At 40.2% G+C, this 15400-nt stretch overlaps 1 protein-coding gene across 30 annotated transcripts in view; it reads right to left on the bottom strand.

Annotated features, from left to right (window-relative positions):
• The window catches only part of MAGI1 (membrane associated guanylate kinase, WW and PDZ domain containing 1), a 617182-nt gene that overhangs the window by 113384 nt on the left and 488398 nt on the right, over nucleotides 1–15400 (bottom strand). For 29 of the 30 annotated variants that reach the window (XM_033424840.2, XM_033424841.2, XM_033424843.2 and 26 more), the window contains 2 exons: nucleotides 8550–8756; nucleotides 959–1160 (listed from right to left, as the gene is read on the bottom strand). In XM_033424840.2, coding sequence (XP_033280731.1) covers nucleotides 959–1160; nucleotides 8550–8756 — 409 coding nt within the window. Of the gene's footprint in view, nucleotides 1–958; nucleotides 1161–1722; nucleotides 1861–8549; nucleotides 8757–15400 lie in introns of those variants that run through there. The other variant, XM_033424860.2, reaches the window with a different exon arrangement.

The raw sequence follows: 15400 nt of genomic DNA, 5'->3' as shown, positions 1-15400 counted from the left end.
TGATCATTTTGTTTTTCTTTTTTACGGTACATAAAACTATGGTGAATCTTAATAGGGAATCTCAACAATAGAGCCAAAGTACAACATTTAAAAAATTGAGTATTGGTTAAGAAATTACATTATCTTAGATTTTCTAGAATGGTTTCAGTTTTATGTAATTTTTTCCTTTCCAGTACAGGTTATTTGTTAAATATTTAACTATATAATATTAAGTTTTTAATTTTGAAAGACTTTTCACATCTCTATATTCTCAAACTTCAATCCTTATACCTTGCACCATGCAAAAAAATTAACTTAAAATGGATCACAGACCTAAATGTAAACTATACAACTTCTAAAAGAAATATAGCAGAAAAAGACTGCATTTTGACTTTGAGTTAGGCCAAGATTTCTTAGCTTCTACACTAAAAACACAATCCACAAGGGGGAAAAAAAAAAGTGAAAAATTAGACTTCATAAAAATTAAGAACTTCTGGCTCTTCAAAAGACACAGTTAAGACAATGGAAAGAAAAGCCAGACTTGGACAAAATGTTTGCAAATCACACATATAATAAAGGAATTGTATCCAGAATATATGAAGAACTCTTAAAACTCAAAAAAGAAAAAAAGGAAACTACAACCCAATTAAGAAAAAATAAGCAAAGGATTTATATATTCTAAGCAGCTAGATATATTCTTCATATATAATACCATAATTTATATATACACCATAGTTTAGTTGTCTAACTCTTTAGGGAAATTATTAATCTTATGCTTCCTCCAGCTCTTCAGTTTCAATGATTAGGATGTCATGCTAATTGCTTTTTTTGTACAAGGCTTGTTAAATCGTAGGAGAGAAGACCATCAGCACACGATCAGTCCTTTTACAATAAATTTACATCAGTAGCTGCTAGAGAAAGAGAAAGAAGGGAAATGGAAAAAGAGAGAGAGATTCAGGTAGAAATAATGGTACTTTACTCTATAAAATAGACTTCTCCGTTTTCGGTATAGGCCATCTCCCAGTTTTCAGGTAGAGGACCTAAATTATCCTCTGCAGAAAGAGGTAGGTATTGAGGGAACTTCTGAGAAGGGTCCGTGATGGGAGCGGCGATGATGCTACTATTGACAGGCGGGAGCGTTGCTTCTTGAAGACTGTGCTCTTCTTGGTCACCAGAATCGGCTGTTTAATCATGGGGAGAGAAAAAAACCATCGTCAATCATACCCCAAACTGAGGTGTTCACTACTGTGGGCATCTATATTCTTAAAAGCCTTCATCCTTTCCTAATTTCTGGACATCGACTATACTGTTTTATTTAGATGAAAGTTCTTTTAATAGAAAACATCAAAATGATGAATCAACTTGATTTTACTGAAAAAGAAAGAAGGGAAAAACATGCTCAAATAATGAATTGCTCACGATCTTGGAAATATCAAAGAAGAAACACATTCATGACTCAAACCCTCAAGTCCCTTAAACTAAGAAGGCCATCAGGTCACAGACTGAGCTGCACGCTCATCCCGTAGGTATCATTTGGTTTCATGACTGAAGAGGACTTTTGGAGGCAAGAAAAAAATCAATTCCAAAAAGTTTAGAATATAAAGACAGCTCTACCACTGAGTCAGATTCTAGCCTCCTTGGGAAAAGTGAGGAGAATGTTACTGTGAAAACCAGGACAGTTACCTCCAGAACAGTACTGTGTTGGTGGACTGCTTTGACTTGAGTCCTGAAGGCTCTAAGTACCTGAGTCTCCTTGCCTTCTTATTAACTAGAAACATCAAGAGGTGATGTCATCGAAGTCTCCACAAACGGCATTGTTGACATTCTCAATCTCCATGGGGCTTTAAAACATATTAATCTGGGGATGTAGTCATTTTCTATCTCCCACAGTAATTCTCCTGCAGACATTTCTGATTTACTCGAAGCAGACTGAGGAATAATAAAAGGCTGTTTTCAAATCTTCCCCCGATCAATAGCTCCCAACAACACACATGAGAATAAAGGTAATCCAAAAGTTGGATGGAGGACATGTCAAGCCTATTAAATAACCACCTCCACCAAAAATCCACCGCCGTTGACGAGGCCGAGTGGCCTTTCCCTGCCTTGCATCTATCCCCTCGTCTTCTGGTACAACCGCTCAGATCTCCATTTGGAAATCATCTCCTCCATTCAAGGTCCATGTGGTCCAGGTGGGGACTGACTATACCCACTCCAAGTTCATGCAGTGGGCCCAAGTCACACCCATATCACTCTTGCCTTTATGACTGGATCAAGCACATGGTCCAAGGCAAACTAATGTAGGCATGGAAGTGCCTGCTGGAACTATCAAGCAAGAGGTAGCCTCTTGATGCTGAAGTTATTAAGCTGATAGATTCCCATGTTGTAAAGCTTGGCAAGACTTGTCTGAAAATTAAACTCATGTAGAGGAAAGCAGAGATAAAATACAGAGAAAGTCGCCTAATACCCCTGATAAAGCCTCTCTGATTTCATGTACTCCTGGCCTCTTCAACTGCTTGATCTCCTAAATTCCCTTTCCTGCTGAAACCGATTTGAGTTGATTTTACAATTTGCACCGACAAGTGCAGGTTAATACAACAACTATTAAATTTGAAGGAAAAAGAGGAAATTAGGCCACTATGGAAGAAAAAATTTGAAATTACTAATCAATAGCAAAAATTCAAAACATGGCAAGAATTAAGAGAGTCACCCTTAATTCTCTAGGAGGGAAAGTGTATTCATTTCTGGTACATCATTGGAAGGTACCCTTCTTAAGCTTAAGTGTATGTAAGAATCACCTGGAGAGATTTTTGTTTGTTTGTTTTGTTTTAATATTTATTTATTTATTTGGTTGCACCAGGTCTTAGATGTGGCATGGGGGCTCCTTAGTTGCTGCTTGCCGGCTCCTTAGCTGCAGCATGTGGGCTCCTTAGTTGTGGCATGTGAACTCCTAGTTGCAGCATGCATGTGGGATCTAATTCCCTGACCAGGGACGAACCCAGGCCCCCTGCATTGGGCGTGTGGAGTCAACCACTGTGCTACCAGTTAAGTCCCTGGAGAGATTGCTAAAATGCAGACATGGCTCCCTACTTCAGACAACAGATTTGGAATTACGTTCAAAAACGTGTATTTTGAGAGCACCCAGGTGATGGAGATTCAAGTACAAGCATTACACTTTGAAGACAGAGATACAAAAATTGCTCAACAACAAAAAATCACTAGAACCTTTAGCTTCTAGGAGGGGTTTTGCTCAGCTGGCAATGTGACAGGGTACGGTGCAGCCTCGGGGTACAAATTCCTATGACCACTGATGCCAGGTCGGAGACACAAATGATGTATGTCTAGAACACTGGAGAGGGTGTATCCTTTCTGAAAGGAGCAGAGAACTCAGCGACAGACAATTAGCATCCTGGGGAAAAGTGTACTCAGGGTTTCCGGATTTCTGATTTTTTCAAGAGAAGGTGGAAATCTACATTTTTACGCAAAACCTTCTAATTTTCCAATCCTAATTCCTTTTAAAAATAAAGCGGTGTAGCACAAGCAAGAAAATGAAAGATAGTGATTATAAGCACTGACTCTGAAGCCAGAATGCTTGAGTTTGAATCCCGGCTTTACTCTTGACTAACTTGGGAAACACTCAACCTCTATGTGCCTTAGTTTCCTTATCTGTAAAGTGGGGATAATAACAGTACTTACCTCATAAGGTTGTGGGGAGGACTAGTTTATGTAAAGCACTCGGTACAGTAAACATCATCTTATTCATTAAAGTTGTTATTATTAAATTTTGTTTGCAGGTCAGAGCTGGCCCTCGGGCTGCCAATTCATTACAAATAGGCAGAAAAAGGATGGATTTGACAGCAAACCACAGAACAAATCATAGTGTGCCTATTTCTAACTATGTGACTTTAGAAGAGACTTTACCTTTCTGAGCATTTGTTTCCTCATCTGTAAAATGGGTATAACACACACACCACAAAAAGGGAACTACATGAAAAACGTCTGCAAAAGTGCCTGGAGCTCAGTGAGTGCTCAACAGAGCTCAGGACTTGGATGTGCTACTGGAAACACCAAGGGTCGAGGTCAGTGATCATCTATTAATATGATATTTAAGAGTCAGAGAAGTGCTGGGACAATAGTAGACATTCCAATAATTTTACTGAAACATTTTAATTAATCTATTTTAATAGAAACTGGATGTAACAGGAAAAGGGTGGTGGCCACAGGTGGGCCACTACATATGAAAAGAGAAACAACTTGGTTTAATCCTGAAGGTACACGATTCATGGAAAGGGGAGGGGAAGAAGGGGGGAGGAAAAAGTCCTGCCGGTACTTCAAAACCTCGATTACATGAAGGGAATATTAGCTCACTGAAAAAATATATATGTAATTTTAATTTACTAGAGAAATAAGAAATCCCTCCAGCAACTAGACCTTATTTTAAATTATCCAAATATATTTTATTTTATATGTTTTCAGTGTCTTCTTAGAAAAAAAGCTTTATTTACGTATGATTGACATACAAAAAGCTATAGATATTAATTTTTCAGCTTTACTGAGGTATAATTGACAAAGCTGTAAGATATTTAAAATTCACATTGTGATGATTTGATACACATGTACATTGTCAAAGAATTCCTCCCATCTGGTTAATTGTTAAAAAAAGGTGACAGATATTTAATGTATACAACTTGATATGTTTGGTTTTCTGTTTCTTCCTTCTAGTTCGGGAGAACCTTAAAACAATCTCATTCTCTGAAAGAAAATCAGTAGTCCAAAAATGAGAGACTGGGGCACACATAGGGCAGATTCCAAAATTTCATAGTCCTAATCATGGCTTTGACTTTACACATGCTCTGACTTCAAAAACTCTTTCATTTAATTTACCAAACATTTAAGAGCACTGCTATCACTCTCTTACTAAAGATTGCCAATGCATCCAAAGAGGACAGGTAGAATGAATTACTGGAACACAGACTGGGTAAGCAAACAGGAGGCTGGATTCTTGCATTGTCTAGTGAGCTTATTAACACACACTATTCCTCAGTGTTCTCATCTGCAAAATGGGGAAGATAATACTTAGGCTGCCTATCAAGATCTCCAGAAGGTTTATAGGATACCTGTGAAAATGATTCATAACTGTAAATAAACATGTAAAGCATGTTCATTCATGGTAAGTCAGAAGCTTCCCAGCATTTACATACACTGACACACTTGGGAGCATTTGAAGGTGACTTTGACAACATAAGCTCATGTCAAATATACATTCTGGAGCTTATTTGAAATTACACATGCATTCAGATTTATGTGCCTCCCTCACTGTGTACATAACCAGTCAAAACCTTTGAGGCTACAGAGGGCTAATAAACTTGATTTAAAACACAAATGACACAGTGGATGAGCCACGCAGATTCTGGAGTCTGGAGTCAGACTTTTTGGGCTGAAATGACAGCTTTCACCCTCACTGGCTTTGCGATACTGCACAGGCAATTAGACCTCCCTAGTATATGCATGAGAGCTTAGCAAAGTGCCTGCCACAGAGCACTGGGGAACCATTAGCTCTTTTGGTAATATCATTATCTCTTGACATTCCAAAGCAATATCTTACCATTAACTGCTAATGAAAAAGCAGCATCAGCAGTCTAATGTTCAACAACAGGGAGGCTGTTGGGAAAACAAGCTTAAGAACACAATTAAATAACATTTTTGGTGTCACTTAGAGGTGGTTAATGGATGGATCAGCAACTTTTTAGTTGCGGTGGTTTGTTATATATTTTTCAAGTTGTCTATAACGAACAAAATACTTTCACAAATGTTTTAATTTATTTGTATAAATAACTGTGTGCTTTGCCCAACAGTGTAAGTCTACCTTCGTGAAGCACAAATTAACAGTGTTCTCTCTCTAGGGCCTCCTTTAGGTCTGTAATTTGGGCATAACTTGTAGGAGACTGTCCTACTGCCTTGTGTTCAACAGTCAAGTTCTACGGTGAGAATCTGGGATGACTTCTCCTTACTCAGCTCCTGCCTCCATCTTTGGTTGCAGAAAGGAAGGAAGGAAGGAAGGAAGGAAGAAGCGACCTCCCCAGGATGCTCCTGGCCTTAAACTCCCTGCTCTTTTATCAGCAGATAGTGCTAATGTTATTTAGGCATGTTATTTAGACATTTTGTGCCCCCTTCAAAAGAACCAAGCAGAAGTCAGCTGAGATTGTACCAAGAGCCTGTTATTAAAAATATCCTGGTAAATATCATTTTAAATAGCTCCATAGTGTTTGTACATTTGAATCTGACACTCATGCCTCTATCACAAATGGCTCAACCAGGAGTCAAGACTTCATTATGGTACTGCCACTCTGTGCTCGAAGCAGCTGGTGGATTGCTACTTAAAGAGGTTCGGAGCGCAAGATGCTTTGACACAGCTAGCTTGATACACATATCACAGACTGGGTAGTCTCAATTATTTGAAAGAATTCATATGAGTCAGGGTATGACATGTTGTCAGCTGTCATACTTGCAGTTTGGTAAGTGAGGAGGCATTTATTCAAAATATCCCTTCCGTATTGAAGATGCCCTATCACTTGTATATCTCAGAATCAAGTCTCTCTCCATGCATCCCATCAGGCGCCACTTGGCTTTCTTTTTTTGTGCAGAAACTAATGATCAGACTGCCTTTAGCAATGATGACCCAGGCCCAGGTGGTTTTTTTTTTTTTTTTTCCCCCCAACACCAGGAGTTCAAGTAGGGATGTTATGAGGTCAGATTTTCTGAGGCCTGGCTTCTAGAGACAGAGATTTACAGTGGTTAGAAATTGGAAAAGCATCAAGACCTACACTCAACTATCCCTACTCTATTCTTGCTTTGTACCGAGAAATCTACTTAGTTAATGGAGGACAAATAAAGGCACCCAAGCTTCTTGGGGACCATCCAGTCAGCTTGGCAGAACTGTTTCGATGCATGTTACCCCCAAGGTCTTTCTATTTCTGTGACCACATCTACATTTTTGGGTTATATCATAATTTGCTATTCTTATTTGTTGGAAGATCAAGACATTAAAATAGTGGCTATTTTTTTTTCAAGGAAGTATTGACTTTTTTTTTCATAATCTGCTTTTATTTCGGTGAGGACTACTATAAACGGATAAAATATTTTGAAGTGGATGAGATTAACTGATTTCAATAAACAAATATGTAGCAATGGGTAAATTTATTCCAGATATTGCAACTGTAGGTCAGCCACTGGCCTAATCCATTCTAATTGAGAAAATGGAAATTTTCCTGGACTCGAATTCTTAGAGCTGGAAGGGGGAACCTAGATGTGATCTGATCCTAACCAGTCATTTTACAGATGAGAGCAGTTAGACACTATGTTCATAATAAGACAGCTACCATGAACAAAGCTAGGACAGCAAGCCAGGACTCCTCCTTTCCCTAGTGCTTCTTATGGAAGGGTTGGGTTACCGTTACAATGATAAGCCATCAAAGAATTTTTTAAATTGTTGCCTTGAAAAAGTTTAGGCTTCAGAAAGGCCCATACAGGCAGGAGAAAGCATTCAACTAACACAAACTTTTTTCTAAATATCCTAGTAGACTTGGTAGCACAAGGAGGAAAATACAGAACTGTAACTCTAAAATATCAAAGAAAATAAGTATAGGAAAAACAGAAAAAACAAGCGGTCTTCAAAGTCACAACATTATCGACGAGTAACTCATGTCTTATTCAGCTGCGACATTGTGAGTTACTATATAAGGTCAAACCCCCAAAGAGTCAAAAATATTACTGAACAGTTCTGGGTCACTGCGCTAACCCAAGGAATGTATATCACAGCCTCTGTGAATGGTGCCTCCAGGGAACGTGCAATTCCTAACCTGTACATCCTTATTCAGAGGACTTATCCTTGAAGATCCCCTCATAAAATACAGCCTACCTAAGCTTGGGCGTAGATAGCCCTGAATGTATATATAAAAATATAATGCAATGAGTAATATATGCTATATAATATAAAATACATATGCAGTATAAAATCTTATAGTATTTATTACTTTTTCATCTTTTCCCTCTTAGGGAATATAGCAGAATTTGCATAAGTTAACACATGATTTATTTCCACTGTATCTCTACTTGCAAAGGTATGAGAAAAAAGGATGCTGCTAGCCTTCCACACAGCATCAAGTGATATTAAACTATTAAACAAATTCTCCTATTTGTCTTTACAAGCAATCAGCCATAATTATGATGGAGCAGTGTCAAGACTAAGTATTGAATGAACAAAACAGATTCTTATGGATATCATTTTGAACAGAAAGAAAGGATGCTGATTATTCTTGATTTCCTTCCACAAACACTGCCCTCCTGCCCCTTTAAGATAGCTGGGTGAAGTTAAAATACTCTTGCCAAGAAGCATGAAAAACAGACCAGGGAAAAGACCATCTCTTCCCCAAGCACCATGTGGTCAGAGTTTGAATTCTGGAGATCCTTCCAAATTCTCCTGAGAATAGAAACCTTCTTGTAACTCTTCACAAAAGCCTCCCCCAGCCCTCCTTCCCTAAGTCCACCAAGGGAGAACATCATCTGGTCTTTACCTGTAAAGCTACTGTTCATTTCAGGAACATCATCCTCTTCCTCATTCTCCGCGTGGACTATGCCAGCATTTTGCATATCATTGTAGGACTTGGTTCGCTTTGGGGTTGACTGCTTGGAGCCAGAATGAAGGCTTTGCAAGGCATCCGTCGTGATCACTTTCCCACTGAGTGGCTGGCTAGGAGGTTTGGGTGTCCCATAATAGTTTCCTAGGTGATGGAGAGACACATTTGCATGTTTCAGAAAGAATACTTTGTTTCTCTCAAGACTGCAAATCCAAATCTCTCAGCCCATTAAAAAAAATTTTTTTTTAAACTAGAAAACCAGAACAAACTGTATTTCATTTCTAGAATGGGTTAGAAAACATGTCAGTCCTACCCAGTTAGACATGGTGATTTCGGAAGCCAGGAGGAAAGCTGCATTGTGATGGGGCAAAGAACCTACTAGGGCTAAAAACAAAGGCGTCTGTGCTGAATGGCAGAGCTTCATCCTCATTACATTTGAATTTCAATCGGTCACCTTCTTACATATATGCACCAGCATAATGCAGAATCCAATTTAGAGAGAGTGGCACACAAAATAACAAATTCATTACTGCCGTCACCCTTACAGGCCAACAAAGTTGAGGTCACCCTCCATTAATAAGGGGACTCCTCAAGAGGGAACCAGGGCAATATTTTTTTAAAAAGGAAAGTGAACACCACGTGGCGCCTCTTTAACTGAATGGCAGGCCTGACTATCAAGGTCATGTGTGGTTGGAACAAATCCTCACCCAGTTTTAAGAGGAAACTCTTGTGTCGACAGTGGCAGCCCTCATGGGTCACTCGTTTAGTAAGTGCCCATTTTCACTTTTAGCCACTTCCCCCAGAGTTTGCCGCAGGTCTGACTGTCATGTGTGCTAAGTGACTCTGAGTGGTGCCTGTATGGGTTTTTACATTTTAATTTTTATTTTAATATGTGTATTCTTTTTTTTTTTTTTTTTTTTGCGGTACGCGGGCCTCTCACTGTTGTGGCCTCTCCCGTTGTGCAGCACAGGCTCCGGACGCGCAAGCTCAGCGGCCATGGCTCACGGGCCCAGCCGCTCAGCGGCATGTGGGATCTTCCCAGATCGGGGCACAAACCCGTGTCCCCTGCATCGGCAGGCGGACTCTCAACCACTGCACCGCCAGGGAAGCCCTAATGTGTGTATATTTTTAATGTGCAGTAGAAAAATCTAACTAGTAAGTGATGATAGTAAAATATAACATTTACTTCTAAAACTTAAGTGATAAAGCAATACTTTATAAAACTGACTTTTTTAAACTTGCAGTTAAACCTGAAGTTTCAAAAAGCAGCTATATTTAATAAGAAATTAATTGAGTAAATAATAGCAATGGTAACGATGAGTTTCCTTTCGAACACCTAAGGTAAAAATTGAGTTCTTTTAAAGAAAACCTGAAGTAAATAAACGATACTATGTTAAGATATAGACAAAATCATGAAGGTGAGTCATGAATGGCCAAAGTTTGAAAAATACAGCTTATAATCAATAATATTCAGTGACTACATGATAAAAAAAAATCAACATCAGAATGCCATTGATCCATTCACCCTCTCACATCAAAGGAGTTAGGCCAGGAAGATAGATCATATTGAGTCCTTCAAAAAATCGTAAGTAGGGGGCTTCTCTGGTGGCCCCTGAAGCAGGGGACACGGGTTCGTGCCCTGATCCGGGAGGATCCTGCCTGCCGCGGAGCGGCTAGCCCCGTGAGCCATGGCTGCTGAGCCTGCGCGTCCGGAACCTGTGCTCTGCAACAGGAGAGGCCACAACAGTGAGAGGTCTGCGTACCGCAAAAAAAAAAAAAAAAAAAAATCGTAAGTAAGGACTTCCCTGGTGGTCCAGTGGTAAAGAATCCGCCTTCCAAAGCAGAGGATGTGGGTTCTATCCCTGGTCAGGGAACTAAGATCCCACATGACTCGGTGCAACTAAGCCTGCGTGCCACAACTAGAGAGAAGCCCGTGCACCACCAATGAAGAGCCCACACGCCGCAACAAAGACCCACCGCAGCCAAAAAACAAAAAAAAGCCTAAGTTACGTTTGTAATTCTATGCTTAGTAAGGTATAATTTGTAAATAATAACAAATCCTGTACACAGTTTCTTCCCAAGAATCTTACCGCATTGTCTAACCTCAGCACATAATTGTATAAAATACACATTTTATTATACAAGCACAAAAAGAAAAGGAGACAGTAATATGCTGCTCAGCATGAGACACATAGGTGATAAAGAATTTATATCCATTAAATGTATCTTTATAATTAAAATTTCTTAACACTATTTCTCTAAAATACTTTTTGAATCATCAAATTTATGAGTATATGCACCCACTTTCTTTGAGAGTGGTGTAAACAGCATGTTTCAGCAGGGGAACCCTGAAAATGCATATTAAAAAGAGCGGTAGACGACCGGGCACCATGTTTGAATTTGAAGGAAACAAAATAGAAACCTGGTAAGTGCATTGTGGTGGCTTGTATTCAATTCAATCATTACAGTTCTTTCACAGAAAGTAATATTTCAACCTCTTCAAAAAACTTCTTTCAGGTTTCCAACTTGAAGGTATAGGGATTGAACAAAACTAGCTTGAAGAAAAGGCATCCATGTGTGTTTTTAGAGACTAACAAAAGCATAGGGAAGAATGAACAAATGTATGAACCAAGACTCAACCCGCATTTCTAAAGAGGTTACAACCAAAGGATGAATCGTGCCTTTGATGAAGTTGGAACACAGCCACAGCATTGACTGTTTTCATGAACTGAAGACTGTTAGTGAGGTTTAGGTAAGTAAAACAGCTATTTACACAGTAATCTTCACCGTGGACAAAAGATGAGACAAACCTCTAACGAATCTAATTCTAATTCCTTATGATCACTATTATACAAAAACATCATGTACATTTTTGACTTAGAGGTTAAAGTAAGACCAATGTCTGCAAATAAGAATCTTACACTGAAAGATGTGACTAAAAGATAGGATCCTTTATTCATAATTTTATAATTATAATTTTGCAATCATTATCACTCATTTTCAGCGCCATTAAGCCAAGGCAATGTTCATGAAACTACCATCATTTAAAAATCAATTAAGGGCTTCCCTGGTGGCGCAGTGGTTGAGAGTCCGCCTGCCGATGCAGGGGACACGGGTTTGTGCCCTGGTCCGGGAAGATCCCACATGCCGCGGAGCGGCTGGGCCCGTGAGCCATGGCCGCTGAGCCTGCGCATCCGGAGCCTGTGCTCCGCAACGGGAGAGGCCACAACAGTGAGAGGCCTGCGTACCGCCAAAAAAAAAAAAAAAAAATTAAGTTAAAACTTAGGCATCCTCAGTTTAGGACAGAAATAAATGTTTGAAAAAGAAAAGTTCTAGTTAAATTTGACAAATATGTGTGGATTTTCCTCAGTTGTCAAGTTCAGGGTCTTTCTGAAGTTAATAAGTGATTAGCAGATTTCTCAATGCAATTACAAACTCCTCCCAAAAACCCACTTATTCATCATTGTTTCCTCTTTCTGGAAATTAGTTTTAAGATCAATTGGAGACAGATAAAAGCACATGTTAATAGGTTGAACCGTACATAATTGCTGTTGTAAAAGATAAACTGTCAAGTATCAGCAATTTCACTTGGGTTAACCTAATGTATAGGCATTGGGAGCGCGGGGCACATGGCAGTGACAAAGAACTTGGAAGAGGACAGCCTGGGATTCAAATGCCAACTTCACTGCTAATTGGTTATATAACCCTGGCCAAGTCATTTAACCATTTTTTAAAAAATCTTCATCCTCTTCTGTAAAATTGGGAATTTTAAGAATACCGAGTTTCTACCTAGAGTGCCTATTATGAGAATGCAATGAGAGAGTCTATTTCATACCTTTAGCACACATAAAAGGCTTCACTATAGGGAGGCTTGATAAATGCTACTTAATGTTAATAGTGTATGTTTCTAATCTTTAAAATGAGAAGTTCCTTACACCTTGTTGGAAGGATTAATGAGACAATGTGTCTGAAGTGCTTGCCACATGGTAACTGAGTACCATTCCTTTACTGATGTAAAGGAACAAGCAATGCCAATGACCAAATAACCTTGGGCAAGTTATTTACTCTCAGTCTCACTTTCTCTGTGCAATGGGAATGGTAGCATGAGCTTTAACAACATCACAGGATTATCATGAAAATCAAATGATGTAACTTTCTTTTTTTTTTTGCGGTACACGGGCCTCCCACTGCTGTGGCCTCTCCTGTCGCAGAGCACAGGCTCCGGACACGCAGGCTCAGCGGCCATGGCTCACGGGCCCAGCCGCTCCGCGGCATGTGGGATCCTCCCAGACCGGGGCACAAACCCATGTCCCCTGCATCAGCAGGCGGACCCTCAACCACTGCACCACCAGGGAAGCCCAAATGATGTAACTTTCTTGAAGGTATCCTGTAAACTATAAGGTATTATAAGTATGAGACCATGTAATTATTCAAACTTCTCCAGTATTTCTAATTTCCCATATTGCCTACAACCTTTACAGAAAAGCTTCTATCTCGTGGTTTTCTAAGGGCAGAGGGTTCAACTTTCCTTTGCAGATATTTTTTAAAAAATCATCTGAATCAGTGACCAACTTTTAAAAACTGAATATTTCTGATTAAAACCTGGATATACTGGGAGGTGCTGCCTGACAAACTGTAAGGTCTGGTTCTTTGGATTTGTCTTTTATAGGCAATGTTGGTGACAAGTGTGTGACCAAATTCACCAGGAACACACTCACTGAATTAAGGATTTCTGCACAAAGGTTTTGGCTCCTACCCTTGGTCTGCCCAGCCCTTGCCAGACAAACACCTGGCCCCAATCTAGAAGAGTGCCCTAAGGCTGTTGCAATGCAAAGGTCTGGGCAGATAAAGGGGCATGCACACCGGAGGGATAGAAGAAAACCTCAAAAATCCTCTACAATTCACAGACTGGTCTTGGAGTGAATTGATTTTGGGTGAATCTGGTTTTGGACCCTGCACTTCTGGCTGATGGGGTCATGCCACAATCCCACGTTGTCTTTCCATGCAACCAAGGGCAAGATGGCTCATGCACTCCCCCATCTGCCACAGTTACCACCAGCACTGCCTCGACCAGCCCTATATACTCTCTCACTCCACCTACCCGGATGCCCAGGCACTTAAATTCAAAACCCCACCCTTCTGGGAGATTCTCCACCTTTATCAATCATTTCCACTCTGGTCACCATCAGACCAAGCCTAACCATGGGAGAAACACAAACCTTACAGAGAGTATGCACAGGAGACTTCCTGTGAAGAATATATGAATCGCTTAATGGTACTAAATAAAAATCATTTGAAGAATTATAAATGAATAAAAGATTAATTTGGGTTATCACTTGGCAGTCTGCATCGTTTCTAAGAGACCTGACCATCTCACAGTCCCCATGTTAGCCGACACACATCTCCTGAGGTAGCCGGGCTCCCTCCCAAGTGACAATGTGAGAGTCCTGGCTACTATTTTCAGAACTGGTTCTACAATACAACTCAGCAGGGATGGTGGCTGGGGAGGGAGGGGAGGGCAGGGAAGACACAAGAGAAAGCCATCGCTGGCCTTAATTAATTAACACGCACACACTTTGGTCACGAAGAAGTCAAAGAAAATATTTTCTAACACACATTTAAAAATTAATGGGGACTGCAAATCAATTTTTAGAGCTTGATAAAATATTGAAGGCGGACCGTAACCCTGAGTTTTAGGCCAGAATGAATCAAATCCATACAGCCTCTCGCTTTGTACAAATTTAGTATTCACTCATTCATTTCCTTACCAAGAACCTCTTGTTATGCCAGCCACTATGCTGGAAAGGTGAAAATGGGACTAAAACATGATCTTCACAAATGCTCTTCACAAATGTACATTGGTTTTTTAAACTTTGTGCAAATAATAGTTACATTAAATGGAGATTCTCTTTCAGCAGGTCAAGGTGGGGTCTGAATTTTTGAATTCTGTTGAATTTATCAGACTGTTTAATGAATCAGTATCTGTCTTTACGTCTAGACTGTAAGCTCCATGGAGGCAGCAGCCACATGTGTTTTGTGCACCACTGCATTCCCAAACCAAACATGGTGCCAGGCACACAGTGTCACTCAGTGATTCTTTGCAGGATGAGTAACCAAACAAGTGGAGACAGCACACATAAATCCCAGCTGGGGATGCTCCTCAATACCTATAATGTGGAACTGGTTTTCAATCGCATGACTCACAGCAGTTTCTCTCCAGTCCATCAATTCTATCTGAATGATCTCAGATCCATATCACTTCACTTTGCCAGTTGCTTGCTCAACACATAATGGACTCCCCCATTTGACACAGTTCCAACCAGCACTGCCTCTACCCGCCCTATACACTCTCTCACTCCACCTACCTGGACGCCCAGGCAGTTAAATTCAAAACCCCACCCTTCAGGGAAACTCTCCACCGTAACAATCATTTCCACTCTGGTCACCATCAGACCAAGCCTAGCCATGGGAGAAACACAAACCTTACAGAGAGTATGCACAAGAGACTCCCTGCATCATTTCTAAGAGACACGAACCTGACCATCCCATAGTCCCCATGTTAGCCAACACACACTTCCTGAGGTGGCCGGGCTCCCACCACTTTCTTTTTACTCTTCCTTTTCCGACCCGCTCCACCCTACAAACCTATGACGTGCATGCACAGAAGGACAGTAAGCCCATGTCCTATAATTAGAGGTTTGTTCTTGCCAGTGCCATTTACCTTTGAATTTAAGACCAAAAAAGGGCAAAATAAGTTAATAGCTTTGTCAACCTAAGGTAAAGGACCT

This window comes from Orcinus orca, chromosome 10 (genome assembly GCF_937001465.1).
Source record: "Orcinus orca chromosome 10, mOrcOrc1.1, whole genome shotgun sequence".
Lineage (NCBI taxonomy): Eukaryota > Metazoa > Chordata > Mammalia > Artiodactyla > Delphinidae > Orcinus > Orcinus orca.
This window is presented reverse-complemented; position numbering and strand designations above follow the sequence as displayed.